Below are 22,226 nucleotides of genomic sequence, written 5' to 3' on the forward strand. Positions count from 1 at the left end.
CTGAAATGTAACCTCAAAGAGTCAGAGGACTTACTGGCCACCAGCGGTTCCCCTTCAAAATGCCGGAAGTAGAATGTGACCTTCTCCAGGTCGATCAGTGCGACCTGAGTGTCCTCCAACATGGCTTGCTCATCCGTCTGAAGAGAGGAACAGAAACATGCACGAATGAATCCGATGGTTGACGGCGTTTTCAATATTTACATATCTGATAAAGTCTCGGGAGAGGAGACGACTGTGGAAAAAAACTGTTGTAGAAAGTCCTTTGAATCGGTTGTGGCTGCAGGACAAGATGTTTGAAAATGTAAAAAATCTGTTTGAAATGATTGAGGGTACCAGCCCTCCTCTTGAGACCCCAACCCTTAACCACATTACAATCTTTAACCAAACTGGGAGTCATGTTGCCTCGTGGGCAATGTAGTCACCAGGTTTTAATAAAGAAAAAATAATTCTCTTCTCCTCGTGCCCGCATGTGAATTCTGCAGATACTAAGACTTCCCCCCCACAGTCCACAGACATGCAGCTTATCATGCAGTTTAATTGATGACTTTTAATTCCCTGTGTATCCCTCCTCTTGTCCTCTTGTCTGCTGTGATTGGCTCCTCAAAGAATAAGCTAGATATGGTAGATATAGTCGTTCTTTTGCAACATAAGATGACCCACCCAAAGAGCCCTCATTCAAACCTCCTGAAATGATGTCTGAGTCTTAGTCTTGGTTTTTAAGTGTTTGCGTGTTTCCCTGAAGGTGTGTATGCACGTGCACGTGTTTCCTTTTCCAGACAGCATCCTCACACACAAACACATCTGCTCGGGGCCACAGAGATAGCAGCTCAAATATGTTGGATTGTGACACCCTGCGCTCCTCCTCCTCCTCCTCCTCTTCACCCCCTCCACCCCTCCTCTGCCTTCTCTTTCTTCCGCTCTCTATCCTCCACATGCAGACGGACAAACGCAGCAGTGGTGGAAGAGGATTAGGTTCTTTTTCTAAAGACACATTTGAAATGGTGCAACACGTGAATGAGCAGAACCCGCTGCCCTGCCAAGTGACACTTGCTGTGTGTGGGCAAGTTTATCTCAAATGGTGTCACACACACACACTGCTGGCACACACACACACACACACACACACATTCAGTTTACACATAATCACAAACATACAGACACAAACAGTATCCAGTGCTCATGCTGCCTTTAAGATGCCCTAAAAGAGGAGCATGCTGAAAATTCACTGGAATCACCTGCAGGTACTGAATCCCGGTTTTGCTCAACAGGGACGCATAAAGGGGAAATGACTTGAGAAAGAAAGGGAACTAGAGACACAGAGATGGAGTGAAAGAGTGAGACAGCGTGGCGGCAGGAAGAGAGAGAAGTGTCAACGATTTCTGGGGACCTGAAATCGTTGTCTCATTGCTAAACAAAAATCTGTGTGGTTGTTGATGCAAAATGCAGAAAAGAAGCACAAAGGAAATGAGGTGAACGTCCTTCAGCTGCTCACTTTTAAGTTCTGGTTTCTCAAACTCACTTAAAGGCACTCAACTGAAGGGAAATTATTAATAAACTCTTGAAGGGAGAGGCTAACTAAGGTCACAATGTGTGCTGAGCTCACTTTCAGCAATCCACAGAGGCTGTTCCTAAAGAACTCCAGTCTGGACCCTGTCTTTCCACTGGACTGGAGAAAAGACCAGTCTGATATCAAATAACCCACTTTTTCAACCTTATAAAAATTAGATGAAATATTGATTATTCACATCAATATACACAACTCAATGGGATTATTTATTTTTATTAGTCATTTTCAAGGGTGCTTTGGAACAGATGAGAATTCTCCAAAGCAGACATAGTGTTTTGTATATAATTGTTTAAATTGATGTCTAGGTATATCTGTTACATTATGTTATTTATGTAACTTTTCTTAAATGTATGTTATTTTAAAAATGTGCTCTGTATACCTTTAAATGTTTTTTTAAATGTAATAATCCCCACAACATCCCCAGAAACCCGTTTTCAGTTTAAACAGGATGGTGAAGCCGTTCCTGTGAATTGAGCAACACAGGACGGAGGTCGGCTGTGGGCTCTGGCTCCTAAAATCAGTGGCACACCTCAACCATTCACACCGCGTCCACACACAGTCACTGCGGGCAGACCGTCTGCTGCACTCAGCACATTTTTGTGAATTTTTTTTGCCTGGTGGTGGCATCTTGATTGATGATCGATTTTTTTTAAATCCAAACTTGTGACTGGTAGATTACGTCTTATTTGCTTAGCTGTAACTCATCATTACACTGACTCAGAGAGCGGAATAAAAATGTTGGATATCGCATAATTCATATCATTTTAGTTTATATCATGAAGAGATACATATGGTTTCATATCTGATAGTTATCATTTAAAGTACTATATGTATAAGATATATACATAGATTCAATGTATTTACAGCTAAAATCTGCATGTTTACTGAAAATCTAATTATAGTAATTTGAATGGTCAGTTTAGAAAATATACATTTGTGTATATAGACGGTAACTCCTGTTTGTAGAGTGTCTGTCAAAGCAGATTAACTGAGATCTGGGCGTGAGTGGTCTGGTGCTCACCAAATTGGGGGAGAGGAGGGACTGGAAGTGGAAGAGCAGCCCGGCGCTGGCGATCTGCTCCAGCCAACGGCAGCTGGCTTCCTGAGTCTCCTGTAGGTCCTGGGGGTCCGAGCTGTCCTGGTCCATCTCCCTGCTCACGCTGTGGAACTGCAAGTGGACACAAGAAGGCCAATCAGTGGGCTAAGGTTAAAAAAAAAAATCTAAAAGATAAATAAGGTAAAAGAAATTTCCTTTTATTCGTAAGGTATTTTTGTACATTTGTGTAATTTACCTGGTTGAGGACGGCCAGTAGATGCTCTGTGAAGGCACACACAGCTGCGACTAGAGACTGACAGAACACCATATCTCGACGCAACTGGATTTCTGAGTCTAACGGGAAACAAAATGATTGAGGTGAAATAAAAACAATGAACGTAACAGATAAGAAAAGAGAAGAGAATATCAAATACACAAAACTGAGGAGCGAAAATCAATAACTGAGGTGTAGGTGTCAAGGTTCAAAGAAAAAAAGTGATAGAGATACGTGTGTGAGTTTGTTATGGTCATTAAAACTGTGAGGTGACAAAAAGTCATGGCTGCTTTTTATTAAATCTGCTGAGTATAAAATATTGTATCAGAAAGAAATGAGAGCAAATGACAGGTTCACCCAAGTGGAAAATAATTGGCTGCCAGAAAATCCCTGAGAAATAGACCTCTCGGAAAAGTTGAATGAGTTGTGAGATTATACAATTATTAACCAATACAACCACTGCCTACCCTTTACTACTTTTTATTATTGCAATTTGTGCTTCTTTGAGGAAGTGTCACGTGATATGTGTTTTCAGGCTTGTAAGTATGGACGGGAATTAAAACCATACGGAGCCAAAACGCTTAGACAGAGATTGTTTTAGTTGGAAAACCTATGTTGCCTAAGTCAGTATTACATCCTGTATTTCTGTTTCACTGCAAGAGGGAAGTAAGACAAACCTGTATACTGTAGTAGGACCAAGAGCAGCCTCGTCTTCACCTCTGAAAAGGAAACCAAACAAGTCAGTCCAGTGAGGCGGCGAATGACCTTGTACACAACCACACAACCCAATGAGCCCTTCTCCTCAACTACAATATTATGACCTGTGCAAGAAAGTCTACCTCTTCAAGTCATAAATAGGGCAATGCTGTATAACTCTTTTGCTCTATCCCAGCTCCGCAGCTGTTTATCTTCACATATCAGGAAAAAAAAGCACACAGCGTCATAAAAACCAGCCAACGGCAAAGATAATAACATAAATCTGCATTTGTTTATAGCCGTATCAGAGGCGCGGAGAGCTTGGCAGGATCCTGTGCTGCATGAAGAGGCCATTATGTGTAGGGAGGTAGGGGGGGAAAAAATTGGTGTACACAGGCCAAGCTGCGCATTAATATTAACTCTGCTTATTTGTACTCCCTCTGTCGTGACCACCAGCTCACCTTTCCCAGGAGTGTCATGTAGCTGGGATTGGGTCGAGGCTGTGTCTGTACATGCTCACTTGTGGCCGTGCATCTGCATGCACATGCTCTGTTTGTCTGTGTAATCACGCTGCGTGCCAACAAACACAAAAAAAACACACACTGCAATTAAGGATAAATGAGGCTGGACTTCCCATGTTAATTCAAAAAGAATAAGAGGAATCTCACAGTGTAGCTCTGAAGCTGTTTACACTGCTTCTCTGTGGCTCAAATTTATGATTCCCAGGATGGTTTTGGATTTAAAGGAGAGCAGCACGGTTAGTGGACTGAGACTACCTGTACGTGACTGCAGCAGAGGTTATTATTGCATCTAATAAATATGATGAGGGGCACTAGAGAACTGGTCAATTTAATGGGCCTCCCAAGCCAGGTATACCTTTCCAGATAATTTGATTGTGGAGCAAGCTTTAGGTTTCGAACTCTGTGAAAGCAAGAGTGCATTAGGTGTGTGTGTGTGTGTGTGTGTGACTGTGTGTGTGTTTGTTATAATTCAGGTGGGCGCTGACCTTCAACATATTTCGCGATGGTTTGCGTGAGGGTCTGAACGCTGCTGGGAAGGTTCCAAGGATCCTGCTTGACATGGAGACGCAACTTCTTGGTGCAGTTCACCTTGGGCTCCATCTCCTGCTGAAACTCTGACACACACACACAGACACAAACAAGGAATAAACACAGACCCAGTGGTGGGATATGACTGTGTGTGTGTGTGTGTGTGTGTGTGTGTGTGTGTGTGTGTGTGTGTGTGTGTGTGTGTGTGTGTGTGTGTGTGTGTGTGTGTGTGTAAACCCTATTTCACATAGAAAGAAAGTGGATTTATAAAAGAATCTGCTTTGTTTCAAATCCTCCCTTAGTGAGCAACATTTTATTCCACAAAGACAGATTTCATAATTTAATTTGTGTCTCCTTTGTGTTTATTGGTGGATAGCAAACCAACTAGGTGCATACCACCACCTACTGTATCAGTGTGTAATGAAATCATAGTAAAATGCAATTGGACCTAATAGAAATAAAGAAACACTCTTAATCTCATAATGTCTACGCTCTTCCCTCTCACTCCTCCAGCTCTCTTTTTTCTCCCCATGTCTCCAGTCTGCTTCATTGCCAGATGTTTATTGCCATCATAAAATTCCCATTACTTAGCAAAAGCATTCGAAACTCTTTCAAAGTACAACACACGTAAATTATTTAGAAGATTGATCATTCAGTCAAAAAATGCTATTCACTCAAAAGGCAATCAGGAAAGATAACTGATCCTAATAAATCATTATACTCCTCCGCATCGTACTCAACTGTTTTTCTCCCATAAATCTCTCCTCTTCTTTTTCATCTTTTGTTTTCTTGTCCTCTATCTCTTGCTCCAAATGTGTCTCATTAACATCAAGTTTATTCTCTTTTTCCTTCCATGTCAGCCTCTCTCTTTTATCTATCCGTCTATCTATCTAGTATCTACAGTATCTATCATAGGACAGTCAGACCAGGCCGACCAGGTTTCGATCGCCTACAATCTAATCTCTTTGTCATTGAGTCTTTGCAGGAGCAGAACACGACTGTAAAACTCTGTCAATCGGATGTAGCTTCTTTCAAAACCCGACAGAATGACTTGTAACAAAGTTTACTCTGGAGACGAAGAGCAGATCTGCAATACAGCGACGGCTGTTTAACAGCGGCTTAAAGAGTGTGTCTCTGAGTGTGTGTGTGTGTGTGTGTGTGTGTGTGTGTGTGTGTGTGTGTGTGTCTGAGGGCGACAGAGAGAGTGAGAGATCAGATGCAGGAATGCTCTACTTGTGAGATAATCCCGTTTGCTGTGTTATCAACCGCACACATTAGTGGAGTTAAGATGGATCAGCTCTGATCAAGGCCTTCATATCCCTCCTTGGGGCATTTATGCATACCGACACACACACACGCACATACACACACACACACAAATGCACACAAACCACAAGCAGACCTATTTTCAGTTCAAGCAAATCTGCACTCAATTCAGGGAAGTCTGTGTCCCAAATGGGGCGCTGTGTTTGGAGGCTATACTTATGAAAACATGCAGAATAAATGAGTAATCTGCTCTTTAGCTTTTAGCACACTTCATTTTAGAGTAATTCAAGGACAAACAATAACTTTTTTCACAGGTTAAAACAGACCACACTGGTACAAAACGTTCAGTTATCATCCTTGCAAAATCTGGGAACCGTACTTGCACGTCTTGGGAAAAAATAAGGAAGAAAACAATAGTTGCTTTTGAGCATGGTTTTCTTTCTATCTTATCTCGGCAATGGGTTGAGTCATCTGAACCGGTCCACAGATCATGAAAGGCCACAGTGAGCTAGTTTGTATTTGTAGTGGGAAATGATAAGGATAAATTTAGACCCCTCCAGCAGCATTTCCTACATTTTCCTGTGAGAGATAAACTGTAACAATAGCCTCCGCTGTTAAACACCAAGGCCAAGACGAGGTTAGGTGGCAAACAAACAAAACTATCAGATAACACACGCACAGCAAAGTTGTTACAGGGTCACTTTTTCTATTGGCTGGTAGGTAGCACTATAATTCCGAGAAAGGGGAGATGAGCTTGTAACCAAGTGGTTCTGGTTCAACGCTGTGAAGGGCTTTTGAGAGAAGGGCACTGGAAGAGCTGAAGGGGAGAGATCGCTGTTAAAGATTTTTAAAAAATGGATGAGAATCTTCTTTGTAGGTGCTGTAATCCACCGACTAAACATCCCCCATGTCTCTACCATCACATCTTAACACACTTAACACAACAGGAAGTTGCAGCCCCTGTGTGCAGGCAGCTGCGGAATTTTGAGAATATGCTGTTTTCTCTCAGTATTCTGCCGGTTGGGATTGGGAGTTTCTCTGATATGATCTTTCTTATACTGGGCCCAGTGTGAAGCCCAGCAAGACCCAAGAAGCAGAGCGACACATCAGTATTTGTGTCAGTGCCAGATATATTTGTTTTTACACGTTCCCATAGACAACCAGATGTGTTGTAGGCGTAATTGTTCACATACTTGCTATGAACTATGTGTGAACTACACGTGTACACTAGAGGGCACAACACAGAATTTAGATCATACAGAACTTCCACATTGGAATTCTGTAAATAAAAAACATAGCGATACTTGAGGAGGTGATTGCAGCGCCATAGAGACAACGATGTTGCCGATTTTTCAAAATGCGTGAGGCGGCCATGATACGTCTGCCTAGTTATAGGTGGGTATATCGGGAATGAATGAGGTGATGGACTCTAATATCTAAACACTATTTTAAAGTTTATTCTAAGAGGACTACTATTCTTCGTGTGACAGTGGTTCAGTGGACATTGGACATTTCAAGACAAAAAATATCTTGTTTTTTTTGTTTTTGTTTTTGTGGATTATGGATATGGGGAGTGAATATATCTAATGTTTATATTTCTTTTCTCTTTTGTTTAATGCTGGTTGGAGATTGTTGTGTTTTTCTATTGTGGAAATATGAAAAGTAATTAAACTTGAGTCATATAAAAGTGACTATATCTTCTGCCTGAAGAATAAATATTTTTGTTACAAAGACTTTTACATTTCTTGCTCAAATGCTTTGATGAGTCAATCAAGATGTTATAAGATGCGATAACGGTGCATAGTCCTGGTGTTTTACCTTGTAATCCTCTTCCAGGCGTGAAGCATTTCGTCTGCTCAAACGCCCGAGCCACCACCGCTCCTCTCAGCATGCTGGTGATTGAGTCCACCTGCAGAAAGCACGAGGGTCAAGTCGTGGCATGATACAGTTCCCCCGCTGAGCCCGAGATCGAAAGTATGCGGAGGGAAGCGAGATCTGCCGCCCAAACATAACCAACACCTGGTTCACTTGTTCTCTTTGTAACAAACACACACACAATCCCACAGAGCCCCAGTGAATACACTTTGCTGTGCGGTGTATAAACAAAGCTGGAGAAACTGCTCCACAAGAAAACAAATGACAGGAAGCAGCCAAAAAGTGCCCAGACAGCAAAGCAAGGCACTGTCGATGGAGACATCCTCGCAAAACCTCTCATGGATGTAATAAGCGTGTGTGTGTGTGTGTGTGTGTGTGTGTGTGTGTGTGTGTGTGTGCTAGAGAAAGAATATATGTAATCAGATATAACCAGCCTTGCTTCAAAGGCTTCTGAAAGGTCAAGGGGCAACTTAAGGCTGCGACAATTTTCCCTTCCTGATCACACACAAAGGTCTAAATAAAAACTTGCACATGATGCAATATAACAACTGTTTTAATAGTCGTTTGCAATCGAACACACAATCCATTTAGACAACACAAAAAGATGTGAAGGGGCTCACCTGGCTAAACAGATGCTCCAGGAAGCTGTGAAGTTTCTTCTGCTTGTCGTGGGACAGCCACACACTGGAGGGCATCTCATCTCCTGCAGAGGTGCGGTCACAACTTGGCAGTATTAGTCCACACGTTTACTCGTGCACAATGACTTAGTGTTGTTTCACTGAATCATATAACACTCCTAACATATATAAAACATATGATTGCAAATACAGTACAGTACAGTGACAAGTGTGTGTGTGTGTGTGTGTGTGTGTGTGTGTGTGTGTGTGTGTGTGTGTGTGTGTGTGTGTGTGTGTGTGTGTGTGTGTGTGTGTGTGTGTGTGTAGGCAGTGAGGACGGATATCTAACAGGATACACAGCTGTGTAAGACATCAATGACAAATCCAGCTGAGATGTGCGGCCAAATCCAATTAGATTCAACTTCAGGCTTTTTTGTTCTCCGCCTCCAGAAAAATATAATCATTCAATCACATTGTAATCATGACCTGTCAATTATGGGACCGTTTTGCAAGATAGATCCTACAAGATCTATCTGGGACCAGGGTATAGCCATAAATTGTTTATAAATGTTATACAGTAAATATAACTCACACTTTATGGATTATATTTACGAGATTTGAAACATTAATATAGAATCTAACAGCTATTTTTCTATGTATAGAAATAGTGGAGTTATGTCATCACACTCCCTCTGTGTGTGTTGGGATTCAAGCTTCTCTGCTCTTTGTTTTGGTAGCTGGTCGGAGCATGTGTTCATGTGAGTGCATGTAAGCTCCTCCCTGTGGAACCGTCCCTCCCCTCCCCACATTTATAAAGCAAAGCTCCAGCTGCAATCTGCCGTGGTTTAAACATGGCACCAGGCTGTATACACTCATTTTCACACGTTTTCCGCAGTGTGATGTGTAAACACGCCTGTCGCCTGCACAACATTGTGAATATTGTGTATATTTATCCTTTGAGTTGCGTTATTCTACCTGTAATACACTTTCACTTTACTACCAGGTGAAGGAGAATAATGCTTGTGTTCATTGTGTTACGTTTGTGTACCTGAGTCCATCTCATCACTGTGAACATAGGAGCTACAGTGGCTGCTGCAGATGCTGGTGAAGGAGGCAATGGAGTTCCTGTTGCTGTTACAGTCACTGATGAGAAATGGGAAGAAGAGAAACAATATTTGAAAGTGCTCATTGATCTTGTTCAGATAATAAAATACTTAAAATGCTTTAATCTGATCTATTATTGCAAAGATGTCTCTGAACGTCTGCACCTCTCATGTAACCACCTTTCACTGCAGTTGTGTACCTGTATGAGTCTCTGTTGCTGATTGTGTCGTGTCCAGAGTCCTCCTGCTCGTCCCCGGCCACGTTGAAACACACTTTCTTCCCGTTGCGCTCGCCCTTCTCCCCCTCGCTCTCTGCGGAGATGTAACTCTCCGGGGTCCTCGCCTCCGACGCTGGAGGGTGTGTGATGGAGGACAGAATGCTGAGGGAGAGAGAGGGTGGAGAAGAAGAAAACAGACAGGAGGGATTACATAAAGCAGCAATGACGTTCATCCAAAACTAACAGCGAAGTCAGCGTGATAAAAACAACTTCTTTGATCGGACCCATGCTACACGGGGGAAGTTCTTACATGTGCCGCAGCACGGTAACATTTTCAACTGTTACATACAGTGTGCGCTTTCATGTGTGAGGGCTCCACCAGCTGAGCGAGTGGGCCAAACCAAACCCCCAGTCTGTTTGTGCCCGGCTTCCGCACAAACAGCTTCAGACGATCAGGGATCCGCATCATATTAATAGGTCAAAACATGCAGCAGGGTGCAGCTGTGTCAACACGCTGCAGCTCCGCTCCCTGCCCCCTCACTGTTCCTGCTGGTCTGTATTCTATCAGGCGGCTATCAGAGGAGCAGGAAGGGACCGGCCCGGGATATTTTTACAGTTGCAGCAACACATGGTGGCATTTAAGGCAATATTCCAATAAATGCTGGGCTTGGACTTTTTTTTGGATCTCTCCCCACGCACACACTCTGACACGCGATGTCTGTTTACGTTTCAGGCCTATTTTAATTTGTGTCCTCTTACATTTTCCATTGTGTCATAACATCGGCCTTAAGGACATTTTAAAGTGGAGGCAATGGTGGGGGGGCGGGGGGGCGGGGGGGGGCTAAAGGAGTCACAGCTATGTGAAACGTCCCCCTCGTGTCACCCAAATGCATCTCAGGTTTTTATGCCTCTTTATGATTTTAAACACCTCCACCCCCCTGGTTCCTCTCTCTCTCTCTCTCTCTCTCTCTCTCTCTCTCTCTCTCTCTCTCTCTCTCTCTCTCCAATGGCCCCCTTTCCACCCATTCACAGGCTGACTGGGCCACAGAGATGCCCTCATTATGGTCCACTCCAGGAGCTACCACAATGCCCCTCCAAAAAGGAGATTGGCATTCCATCACTATGGAGAAGTCCTCCAGGCTCTGTGATTGGCTATTGGTTAATAAAGAAGCGAGCGCAGTTTGGGGCCTTTGGGGAGCAAACTAACCGAGGGAGCAAATGGGAATAACAATGACTGGATCAGAGAAGGGGCTTTGACAGAAAGAGAGAGAGAGTGGGGGAAAAAAGCAAGAGAACGAGAGCAGGCCACAGTACACCACTGCTTATCAGAGAGATCTCTTAATCTCTCACAGGAAGCTCTTTAACCTACTTTGACACATTTTGCCATTAGTCATCAATTGCCTTCATCGCATCTGTAAGTGCATCTGCATAACAAAGCTCCTCATCAGGCCGTTTCATGGGAGGACATTTGCATAATGCTTTAATCTATACTGTGGTAAAGAAAGTGGAGCACCCTATGGCTGCCAGTCTATCAGTGATGTGTGTGGAATAAGGAAATTATGTGAAAAAGAGGAAAGTGGGGAGGAAAAGGGGGGGGGGGGTTGTGTGATCCAGGAAAGGGAGGAGGGCCCTGACATGAAGCACGTCACCACCGGGCACGTCCCCACACAGCTGTGACCCCTTGTCTGTGACACCGGTTCACAGGTCGCAGCCTCCAGAAGGATTCCTCGAGAAACAGCCAATAAATTATGCAACATCATTCGACATCCAGTTGTTTTCTCTTCCTAAATTACTTGCGGATATTTCTAATCAACTACGAATTTACCAGACTTCCTATTTCTGCTCTGGGCTGAGAGCAGGGAGGGAGGAGGGGTTGTTTGACATACCACACACTTTAAATATGGCCGGTATTACTTCATTATAAAGTGCTTTTGTCAAAGTTAGGCACACCCGTTACAGAAAAAGAAAGGAGACACAAGAGAGTGATGGATGTGTGCGTCCGTGTGTGTGCAGACGGGTGTAGGGAAGAGTGCGTGTAGAGGAAATAAGACAGGACAAAGGGGAAGTGAGGGTGCTTGGAGCAGGGCAGGGCGGGGTGTGTGAACGATGAAAGTAGCAGCGACCCAACGCCAGTCATCGAACAAGCAAACTAAACTAATGAAGAGCTCAGGAGGGATCAACACACCCACACAGGTCACACTACATCCAGACTGCAACTGCAAGCGCCACAGCCCACATTCGTTTCCACTGCTGTGAAACACTCCCGCCCGTCCCCACAAGCTCATCCTTTAACGAGCTCCTGAAGTGTGTGCATGGGAAAGGTCGTTATCCCTGCGCTCACGCCGTCTCATATCATTTCAATGCAACTACGCTAATTGGTGGCAACAGGAGCAATGGCGGAAATTGTGTCCAGACTTGGTTATTAAGAGCCGTGCTGTGGACTCAACTCATTTACCCGTCAGCAAGGTGACAGCCCCGCTCCATCTAACAACTTTTAACGTCATTATCTGAACACTGCTGCTGTAGCTGAGGACACTAATGATCTTAATCAGTCAAATGATCACATTTCAATCAATGACAAGAAACTGCAGGGAAATCCCAGAAAGGTTTAGAAGATGTCTTACTGAAGCAGCTTTCAGACCTGCACTGAACTCCAAACATTCTCTTGAGTTTCCCCTGCCAGCCCCCTGGTAAGAACTCCAAGAATGCCTGAATGAACCCATGCATGTGGATGACATGTCTAAGACGTGACACACACGTAGAAGAACGTTTGGTGATAAGGACCAGCTCTGTTGTCGATGTGCTGCAAACAAAAACGTGTGATCTCTGCAGCGGAATGAATACGTTAGATCCTGCCTCTGCCTTCTGCGCCAACCCCTCACCTGAATACTCTGGAGATTTCTGTGTTGTTGTGAACGCATCTGAGAGGAGAATCTCCTGCTGCGTTGTTCATGAGTGAAATTCAAACACCAGAGTAAGATCTGACCCAGTTGTGGACATTCTCAGGAGTTCATGTCTGAGAATGACTTTAGAAAAAGGGACTATTATAATTTTTAAAGGCTGCTGTGCATGAATATATCAATGGTCCATTGTTAGTGAATGGACTTTCGAGAGGACACCTGGCTTAATGACACGCCCTCTGGATCACTGAGATTGTATTTCCTGTTTGGGGATGGGGGAGGCAGGAATGGTTCAGTGTTTTCCATTTCCTTTTTCGTGGACGCATGTGTCTCCAGACAATGAACCCGCCAAGCTGAACACAGAGCTGCCAGGCCGGAAACCCCGATCCAACACACGCATAACATAGCAGGTGTAAAATCATCTACATGAATGCAGCATGAGAATACCTTTGGTTAGAGAAAACCACCACAATGCCTTGTTGCTGTTGTTCCCTCTGTTTCCCTGTCTCTCTCCCACAGATGCACACACAGCCTGGTGCTGGAGTAATGACCGAAATGTATGACCGCTAAGTGCCAGACGCAGCACACTGACCATGCAGGCTGTTAAAGTTACAGCTGGTTATATGAGGCAATCTGGTTTCTCAAAGCATTTCAAATCATGGATGGAATCAGCGGCAGGGTCTCGCTTTCCATCACAGAAAAGTGATTTGAAGTGTTTCAAAAAAAATATTAATTTCACCCATTGTTTTTCAATTTGTGGGGAATGTGCTCGAAACAGATTAAACTCAAACTCGGGCAATTTGATGAAACTCGGCACCCTGTCTCACATGGGAATGGTTTGCAGGGAGTTGTGCTTATGTGAAACAAATGAGCAATGTGTTATTTGTGTGCACGTGTGGTTATGTTTGAGAGTTTGACCGCTTGTATCCCTGCACGCACGTGACCGATGTTTACACATATGTTTGCTAATGTGGCCACTTACTCATGAATGTGGGCGCCGTGCGTCTCCATCTCTTTGACAACCGTTGTGAGTTTGTAGAGGAGTTTCTGGTACGCATCCAGGGTGAGCAGGTCGTCCTCTCTGAGCAGGAAGCGAAGGCCGTGTCCCTCCGTCCTGCCCAAGCTGTGACCCGACGGGGCCGCCATAGTGGTGAAGGTGTGCTGGACATTAACCATGGGGTTCAGTTTACCTAAGGCAACACAAACGCCCTGAGTTAAAAGTCTGGAATTTAAAGATAAATGTGTAAAATGACTCCAGTGTGCATTGGGTTTTTCACTCACCCTGCTCAGCACTGCTGCGTCCTCCCTTCTCCATCGTGTTCTTCCGGTTGTCCAGCTGCACACCAAAGGCACTTCCCAGTGAGGTGGTAGTTTTGGGGTAGGAGACCTCCATCACGTTAACATGACAGTTTGTGGGGCAGAAGTCGCTGCTGTGGAGCGGGGACACCTTGGCCTTGGCCTGCTTAAAGGTGGGCCACGCTCGGTTCTTCAGTACCCTTGCAAACTGATACAAAGAGACGGACGCCCATGGTCAAGTCGTGTTTATTTATAAAGCATTTTTTGAAACAACCAGAGTTGAACATAGTGCTGTAAAATAAAAACATTAAAAGATGTAGAAGAATAAAAGTAAATGCTGATTGTTATTTCCTGCTTTCAAATATTGCCAAATTCAAACTCTTCCTCTCCTTTAATGACCAGAGGATTGTTTAAAATGCCTTTAGAGACAAAAACATATTAATACTTTTATGTTCATTTGTTAATTCGTTTTCTTTAATGTGGCTGAAGAAGTGTTATAATAATGAGTGCGAGGTGTGGGTAGAGATCTTGCACTATAATGGTACCGACTGCAGGGAATGCCACCCCAGCAATGGCTGCTAGCTTTATAATCAATAGTAATCAAATGTGTATAATAGGTGTTGAAATTATGATTTTAGAAGAGACTTCTATTTTAGGACCAGAAGAATAAAAGGCTCCATGAGAAATAAAAGAAATACAGATGAAATACCGGACGGAGAATCTGTCAATAAAGTCTAAAGTTTTATTTTACATCCATGACAGTGGCACGGAAAGAGAATGAGCATAAACTTCTATCACTCTATATTCCTCCTTGTTTATGTGGCAGCTCAAATCCAAGACAGACACATAACGTCATCATCACTCATAACATAATCTGAAAAACTCCAGACCCCATCATAACCATTTAGCATTTAAAAGGATATGAATTGAATTAAATTAGATGCGTATCAGCTCTTATTGCCGTGTTGTAAGATGTCATGATGAAAATATGTTTTATTTAACTTTTTTGTGATTTGATTTGTATCTTCATAAAATCTTCACAGAGCATGGTCACGGTTTGCTTTTTGATTTAGTTTGTCAAACACACTTCAGACTGAAAAATGGTGTCGCTTCAGATAAAATAAAGATAAGTTAACATCGCATGTATCCTGTATATGCTGTTAAAACGAAATAAAATATCCTCCAGGGTGCTGAATGACTTTGATCTAACTGGAAGAAACATGTGGATAAACTGTACATGGAACTCCTTCCAACCCTGTTGTGAAGGCAAACTTTCCTAACATGCAACAAGATAACATCTCCAAGTAGAACATGATACACACGGAGCCTTGAGGACTCCTCAGATCAAACAGAGCAGATACACAATATCACAAACACATTTTATTTCTTTGCAACATTTGGTTGCACTTTCCTTGAACCCGCCGTCACAGGGCCTGCGTACTTTCTCGGATGTTACTAAGCAGATGCCGCCAACCGGATCAGTTTCTGTTAACTTGGGACGTCAGGCAACATAACATCATGTACAGTGGGACCCAAAGGTCTGAGAGAGTGGTCCTATACTTTTTGGCCCCACTGTATACGATAACCATGGAGCTTAAACTAAACATTTCCTCAGTTATCTCAGAGAGCTGGAGGCTGCTGCTCCAAGCAACACGATACGGTCCAGATGGGTCGTGAGCTGACCTTCTCTTTATGAAACACATCACCACATCCCCTCCAGTCTCCAGAGGTTTGTTCACATCTGTCCTCTTATCACGTTCTGTTGTGTCTTACTGTCTTCTCTGTCCTCATTCTTTCGCTCTGCCTCTATCTACATTTCTTGGTCCTTTCTTACACTCCCCCTACTCTCTCTCTCTAGGGGTCGGCGAAGGAATGCTCAATGCAGGAGGGGATCTTACACAACTGAAGTCCTGGCTGTGGCTGAGCGCGGCTATTTTTAAGTGACTAGTAATTAATCCAAGGCCCGCTCTAATGCCGAGTCAGATGTTTTCATTTCTCCTCTCTTTTCCTTTTTCCTCGCTCACACGTGCATTACATTACGATGTTTTGCCTATAGACACATGATTACAGATCGGATGGAAAATGACGAAAATACTTTGGTTGTAACCTAATTACAAGCAAAGTGCCAGATAATACCACGCACGTTTGTTAATGACGAACATTTCTCCATCACTTGCAGGTCAATGAGAGCTAACCACATGTTCTGAGCAGTCGGATGTTGTTTTCAGTGTGTCACCATGCTGGTGCACTTTGACATGCTGATGTCAGCACACCAAGAAAACAAGCAAAACAAGCATGAAGGACATCTGTGCATTTATAGTGTGTTTTAGTCACTTCCCCTATATGTAGGAGGGTCTATTCAATCTGAGCCAGTATGCACTGGAGGCTGCCAGAAAGCTTTTGCCAAAGTGCATCTACACTGAATTGATTCAGCAGGAGAACCTCAGTGAGAGCTATGTAAAAGTGATCTTTCTACACCAGCTGCATCCTCCTTCTATTCTTGTCAGTCTAAAGGGAATACGGACAACCAAGTCAATTTTCATGTCTCTGAACTATGTTACTATACATACAGTATGCAGTTCATTGTGAAGACTGGTGAAAGGTCTCTTTGTTAAGAGCGCAGCTCAGTAAAATTACCTTTCTGTAGTTGGTTGTGCGTCGGTTGATGTGCTCCACCCTGTCGCCACACATGGCACTGAAGCGTACCTGCAGCTCCTCTGGGATCACATCACAGCTGGAACTCAACCTGCCACACATCTGCACCAGCATGTCATCATTACGTGCCAGCGCCTCCAGGATCTGCTCATTGAAAGGGCAAACAGAGACAAGGATGATGAACTGATACTGCAAATGCTTTTTCAAAATTACCACTTTTGGAGCAACTAATGGGATGTAAATGAACTAACCTTTTTAATATAAAAAAAATTAAATTTAAGTGGAGGGATTTCTCTACAGAATTGCATGAGCAGTTAAGTTCATATCTAAAGTTTCCATTGGCAGTTCCATGGAGAAAAACAAAGATTCCGAAACATGCGCTGCATGTATGAAGACTCCACTTTCCAGATGAGAGATTAGATTTGAGGAAATCTCTGAGCTCCCTTAATGAGTTGCCCAGTGGAGGAGAAAGAAAAAGAGGGGAGGAAATGTAACAGCAGGAAGAGATTGATGCACAAGAGAAACCTGTGCACCCCGACAGCGCCGGCAATATTAAAATTCAACATCATACAAGTCTCCAAGGGCGATATGGGCAGCTTGGGCAGATGTTTGAAATAATATTTCAATTACTTTCACTTTGGAGGAATGGGAAACTACTTATAGTCACAGGGATGTAGCAAGTTTTATATTAATGCATGTCATGGTTTCATTTAGGATGGTGCTTTTAAAGACTTTTAAAAACAAGGCCTGTAAATCTCGATTGGTTTGAGACATGAAACCAACTTGTGATCTCTGCAAATTTACCGTGAAGGAGAGAAACGTTGTTCATTGTGAAATTTGGCAACAAGATGTTGCAAACCTCTTTATTCACACTATGTTTCACACCAGCATGTGTTGCATTGATGTCTTGACTGGATCGTCTTCCCCCTGTGTATCTTAAATCAATAATGATCATTTCTGTGAACATCACCGCTGGGATGTAAAAAGCAAGCACTTAACACAGCTGGGAAGTAACATGACGGAAATAAAGCTGTCATTTTTAACAAGTGTCAAACCCCTCAATCCACACAGCGGGGGGGGCAGTTGGCTGCATTGGTCTGTATTGAAGAGCTCAAAGACAAAAAAATAAACTGCAATTTGTGTTCAATTTGATTAAAAATACCACAAATTAACAGTCAGAACCTGCATGGTTTTTTAAATCACATTAAGATGTCCCCTCCATTCAAACAGCAGGAATACAAAAAAGAGTAATCGTCATTATTCTGGAGTTCATCTGCTGCCCTGTAGCCTGGTGAGAGATAGCAGCATTGTCACGGTTTGTTTATGTCTTTATTGTTCTGCCTCATTAAGCAAGGTGAAGCTCTGAGGTGAGGAACACAAACGACTCTGCTAATCTTCTACAAGGGGATAAATCCTTCCCTCTTCCCCTCCGTCTGTTTCTCGCTCTCACTTAACCTCAGCCACGTCGGGCTGAAGGAGTTCGCATAATGTCGTGACCAGAACAACAATGTTTACTTCATAAATTCCGTTCTTTTCATTAGTGGAACAGGACTAGAATTAGAACTTGAATTTGAAGGCCCGTATGTGACACAAAACATAATGTTTAGGGAAACATGCAAAAAGTTTGTGAATAAATTATGAAAATTACCACTTCTAGTCAAATAATCAAATTACCACTTTTTTGGGTAATTGCCACAAATGGAATCTGGAGCCAATTTAGTGATTCAGCCTTGTAGCTCGGTTAAACAAATCAAAATTATAGAATTACAAGCATCGCTATTTAAAAAAAGAAAGAAACAGGCTAAATCCCACATCATTAAACCCACATCTATCCAGATGTTCAACCGACCAATTAGCCTGAAGTCTAGTCCAGATGTTGGGAATGTATGCCACTGAAACTGTGGACAGAATACCTTCGCAGTGAGGCTGAAGAATCCCTTGGGTTCCACCATTTTCTCCAGCACGTGGCACTTGATCCCAGCAGTGCTGTCGTACTCGTACACCACACCGTACTCCAGATGGACGTTATCTACAGTCAGACTCACGTGGTCCTTCTTCCCATCAATGATGGCTATGGTGTTGAATTTGTCCATCACCTCTGAGATGGAAATAGAAAGATGTTAAATGGTCTGTATTCATTCAGTGCTTTTCTAGTCTTGATGACCACACAAAGCGCTTCACAGAACAGTTTTCTGGTACAGCCATCCGGGGCAATTTGGGTTTCAGTGTCTTGCCCAAGGACACTTTCCCGAAAAGGAAATGGAAGCGGAACAGAAATACAGGAGAGCAAAGAGACAGATTTCCGGTAACACGCAGACATAAGAGCACAGATGCACAAATCATGTAAATTGTGTCGTGATAATGTTCTGTGATCAACACAAATAATCCCCACCCCCACCTTAAAATGTGTGGTTGCAATGTTGCAAGTGTTTTCCTCACCGCACACTGTGGCACTGTAGGAGGTCTCAGACCACCAAAATCTGCAGCTCATTTCAAAGGAAGACCCTCTGCCCAATGATGAGCAATTGCAAGAGCATTAAGTTTACTGGCCCTACGCTGGCGTAATGACTTAATATGGTAATAAATCCTGCTTTGGAGCCGTTTGCTATGAAGGGAATAGTTTTTCTGTTTTACTTTCTCGTTGGGATCCATAAAGTGCAGGGGGGGGAATTAACACTTGATGAGCCAGAGGAGGCGGCGGCGGCTGTTCTCAGACTAACACACTCCAGATGAGCCTGCTTGGAGCTGTGTCTGACTTGTTAACTGGAGCGGGCGACGGGCTTGTGTTCCCGCGAACATGCCTGTGTTACATCCGCAGACACCTTGAGCAGAATGTCTTTCCCCAGCGGAGTGATTCCCGTGTAGTTTTTCTAGTGAGTGTGTTTGTGTGTGTGTGTGTGTGTGTGTGTGAGTGAGTGCTGTCACCTTCCACTTTGCACTCAAAGCCGTCCCCGTTCTCCTCTGTGACGGGTTTCTGGTTGGTTTTCTGGTCCTCCTGGGCGCTCTCACTGTTGTTGTACACCCATTTAATAGTATCTTGCTGCAGATGAAAATGAAGGATTTACATGCAAGATTATTGAAAATGTTTTTGCAACATAAAAACTACTAAAATGATTGCAGCCAAATGTGGTTTTTTTCCCCCTTCGCATGATATCATATTTCTATTTATACACTGAACTTACAGTAAACTGTGTTTTCACTCAAATTAAATCGACTGGAACCATTTCAGTCACACAACTGTCAACACAAATCAGGCTATTGTAGCACTGTTATGCCTCCATTCTCCCCCGTGGATAACAGGTAACGTTTCTATTACTAGATAGATGGTTGATCAGAAAAAATAAAACTATTGTGTGTGTGTGTGTGTGTGTGTGCCTGTACACAAGCTGAGGTTTGGATTTGAATTGTAGCATGTTTCACTGATTCTGCCCAGATACATTGTACAGTGACACAGCTGGGTTGGCAGAGCATTCAGTGAAAAGCCTTCACAAACATATGGAAACATGGTGCTTGGTGAGACCGCAAGAGCGAACACATGCCAATCTCATCAAGCCACTCTAGCGTGCAATGTGTGTGTGTGTGTGTGTGTGTGTGTGTGTGTGTGTGTGTGTGTGTGTGTGTGTGTGTGTGTGTGTGTGTGTGTGTGTGTGTGTGTGTGTGTGTGTGTGTGTGTGTGTGCCTGCCTGCCTATCTGTGTATCTGTCTATTCCCTCCTCTCCTCACCCAAACCCACAGTGGGTGTTCTGCCAAGGCAACATGCTGTGCCTGCCTACTGGTCTCTGGTCCTTTAGTGTGTATACACAGAGACACACACACACACACGCACACACACAAGAGACAGAGAAAGAGAGGGTGGTGTCCATAATTGATGTAAACCAGATCTCCAGTAGTGCTGAAACCCTGTAGTGCTTCATTAAGTGTGGAGCCTCACTTAAAGTGGCACACTACACGAACCCACACAATACACACACCCTCAGATTTCTGTTCTCACACAACATTCCCACCTTCAACAGGTGGACTAAGCTGACTTTCACCTCGTACACTCATCTCTTGTCAACCACTTTCCCAGGAAAGAAATGGCTGGCATACCTCCCCCCCGTCCTTTTCCTCAATCACCCCCGTCCCCCCTCTGCCTCGAGCACTTTAACCCACCCTGAGTTGCAGCCACCCCCAGATCCTTTCCCACCTCTCGCTGCAGCCTGCCAGTCTCCCACAGCAGTCCCACCGCTGTGAGCCAGAGGTCAGCGCTGGAGGAGCCAAAACTACTATTATTTCTGCGTAATGACCCCAGGGAAGGAAAGACAGAGTCAGAGGGAGAAAGAGGGAGAAAGAGGGAGAGATATGAAGGTAAACGGGAGCGTGGAGGTCCGTATTTTTCTCACGGTCAACTCGTTTGTGTTTCCCCCCTCGTTGCTACACTTTTGTTTCTTTTGCTTTTTTTATTATCCCCTCACACTTCGTTTCATTGCATAAACCCTCAGATCAACCAGCACTCAATGCAAATTGCCTTAAGGCCATGGGAAATGGAGGGGTGACCTCAAGTAAGAAATCTTGATCCGATGATAGTGTGCAAAATCAAACATAAGTGCACAAAACAATTCTTTTCTTAGGGAACCTTATCGTAGTTTTTTCAAATTCTCTTTTCTATTGCTGCTTATGATAACATATCATTAGATTTTTTGTTGCATGAGAGGTGAGGAGCGTCTAACCTGTCGTTTATCCCCATTTAACTTTCTATTCCTGTCCTTCTGTCTCACCTGTGTGGGTCGCCGGTACTTCCTGCAGGCGGTGACATGAGCAATGACGCTGGCGTGGCTCTCCTTGCTTACGTTGATGCCGTTCACCTTGATGATGCACTGGCCCGGGTGGAGGCCGGCGATGGCTGCCACCGTGCCTGGCGTGAGACAAGAGAAAAGCAAAGAGAAACGAGAGGCGTCAAGGGCAACAACTGCTGCACGTTATCCCGCAGGTGCAAGCTCTGTCAATATGAAACAGAGTGTCACATTTTCCATTTCCTGTACACAATATTGGGCTGAACAACATTCCTTTTTTTCCTTCTTTGTATTTACAACTTTGTTTCCTGTTTTGGCAGCTCAGGATGAGTGTGAGAGAGCATGAGAGGAGGGGAAGTTGTTTATCTGGGGCAGACGAGGGCCTCTCTGAGGGACGGCGTTCAGACCTTCAAGGTTTACAGCTATCAGAAGGAAGTGCATGGCAGACTAAACATTCCTCCCATTTGTTTTGCTAGCCCCTTACACACACCGTGCATACCTCACAATGCAAAATAAGGGATTTGGATTCCACTCATTGAGCATTGTGGGGGAAAAAAACTGTAGTGTCTGTGCTGCTTTAACTTTCATGGTAAGAAAGTAAACCAACAGACAAGTCCACTGTACAAGAGCAGAATAACAGGCTACAGGCGCCAACACAACAGTAGAGCCGGTGGACAGAGACATTTCTGACTGAAAGGACGCAGACGAGTCGCTGGACAACTTTATCAATGATCGTAAAACTCAACTTGATGTTTCAAGGAGACTGAAAGCTAAGAAAACATTCATATTATTACAGTTTTATCTTTAAATATTTTCTATTTGTGTATTTATAAAAAGGTTGCAAACCACTGCACTAGTCAAAAAGAGTCAAGAGTAAAGGTCGCAGCTCTATGAGGCTGTTG

The 22,226-nt window shown here is 43.7% G+C and overlaps 1 protein-coding gene across 2 annotated transcripts in view; it reads right to left on the bottom strand.

Moving 5' to 3' along the window:
• Nucleotides 1-22,226, bottom strand: part of prex2 (phosphatidylinositol-3,4,5-trisphosphate-dependent Rac exchange factor 2) — an 88,733-nt gene that overhangs the window by 19,361 nt on the left and 47,146 nt on the right. For both annotated transcript variants that reach the window (XM_035142435.2, XM_035142436.2), the window contains 15 exons: nucleotides 21,310-21,446; nucleotides 19,478-19,592; nucleotides 18,466-18,650; nucleotides 16,535-16,696; nucleotides 13,883-14,105; nucleotides 13,584-13,791; nucleotides 9,684-9,863; nucleotides 9,429-9,523; nucleotides 8,384-8,466; nucleotides 7,707-7,797; nucleotides 4,580-4,708; nucleotides 3,555-3,596; nucleotides 2,860-2,957; nucleotides 2,589-2,735; nucleotides 35-137 (listed from right to left, as the gene is read on the bottom strand). In XM_035142435.2, coding sequence (XP_034998326.1) covers nucleotides 35-137; nucleotides 2,589-2,735; nucleotides 2,860-2,957; nucleotides 3,555-3,596; nucleotides 4,580-4,708; nucleotides 7,707-7,797; nucleotides 8,384-8,466; nucleotides 9,429-9,523; nucleotides 9,684-9,863; nucleotides 13,584-13,791; nucleotides 13,883-14,105; nucleotides 16,535-16,696; nucleotides 18,466-18,650; nucleotides 19,478-19,592; nucleotides 21,310-21,446 — 1,998 coding nt within the window. The remainder of the gene's footprint in view (nucleotides 1-34; nucleotides 138-2,588; nucleotides 2,736-2,859; nucleotides 2,958-3,554; nucleotides 3,597-4,579; nucleotides 4,709-7,706; nucleotides 7,798-8,383; nucleotides 8,467-9,428; nucleotides 9,524-9,683; nucleotides 9,864-13,583; nucleotides 13,792-13,882; nucleotides 14,106-16,534; nucleotides 16,697-18,465; nucleotides 18,651-19,477; nucleotides 19,593-21,309; nucleotides 21,447-22,226) is intronic.

This window comes from Hippoglossus stenolepis, chromosome 19, assembly GCF_022539355.2.
Source record: "Hippoglossus stenolepis isolate QCI-W04-F060 chromosome 19, HSTE1.2, whole genome shotgun sequence".
In the NCBI taxonomy this organism is placed as follows: Eukaryota; Metazoa; Chordata; class Actinopteri; order Pleuronectiformes; family Pleuronectidae; genus Hippoglossus; species Hippoglossus stenolepis.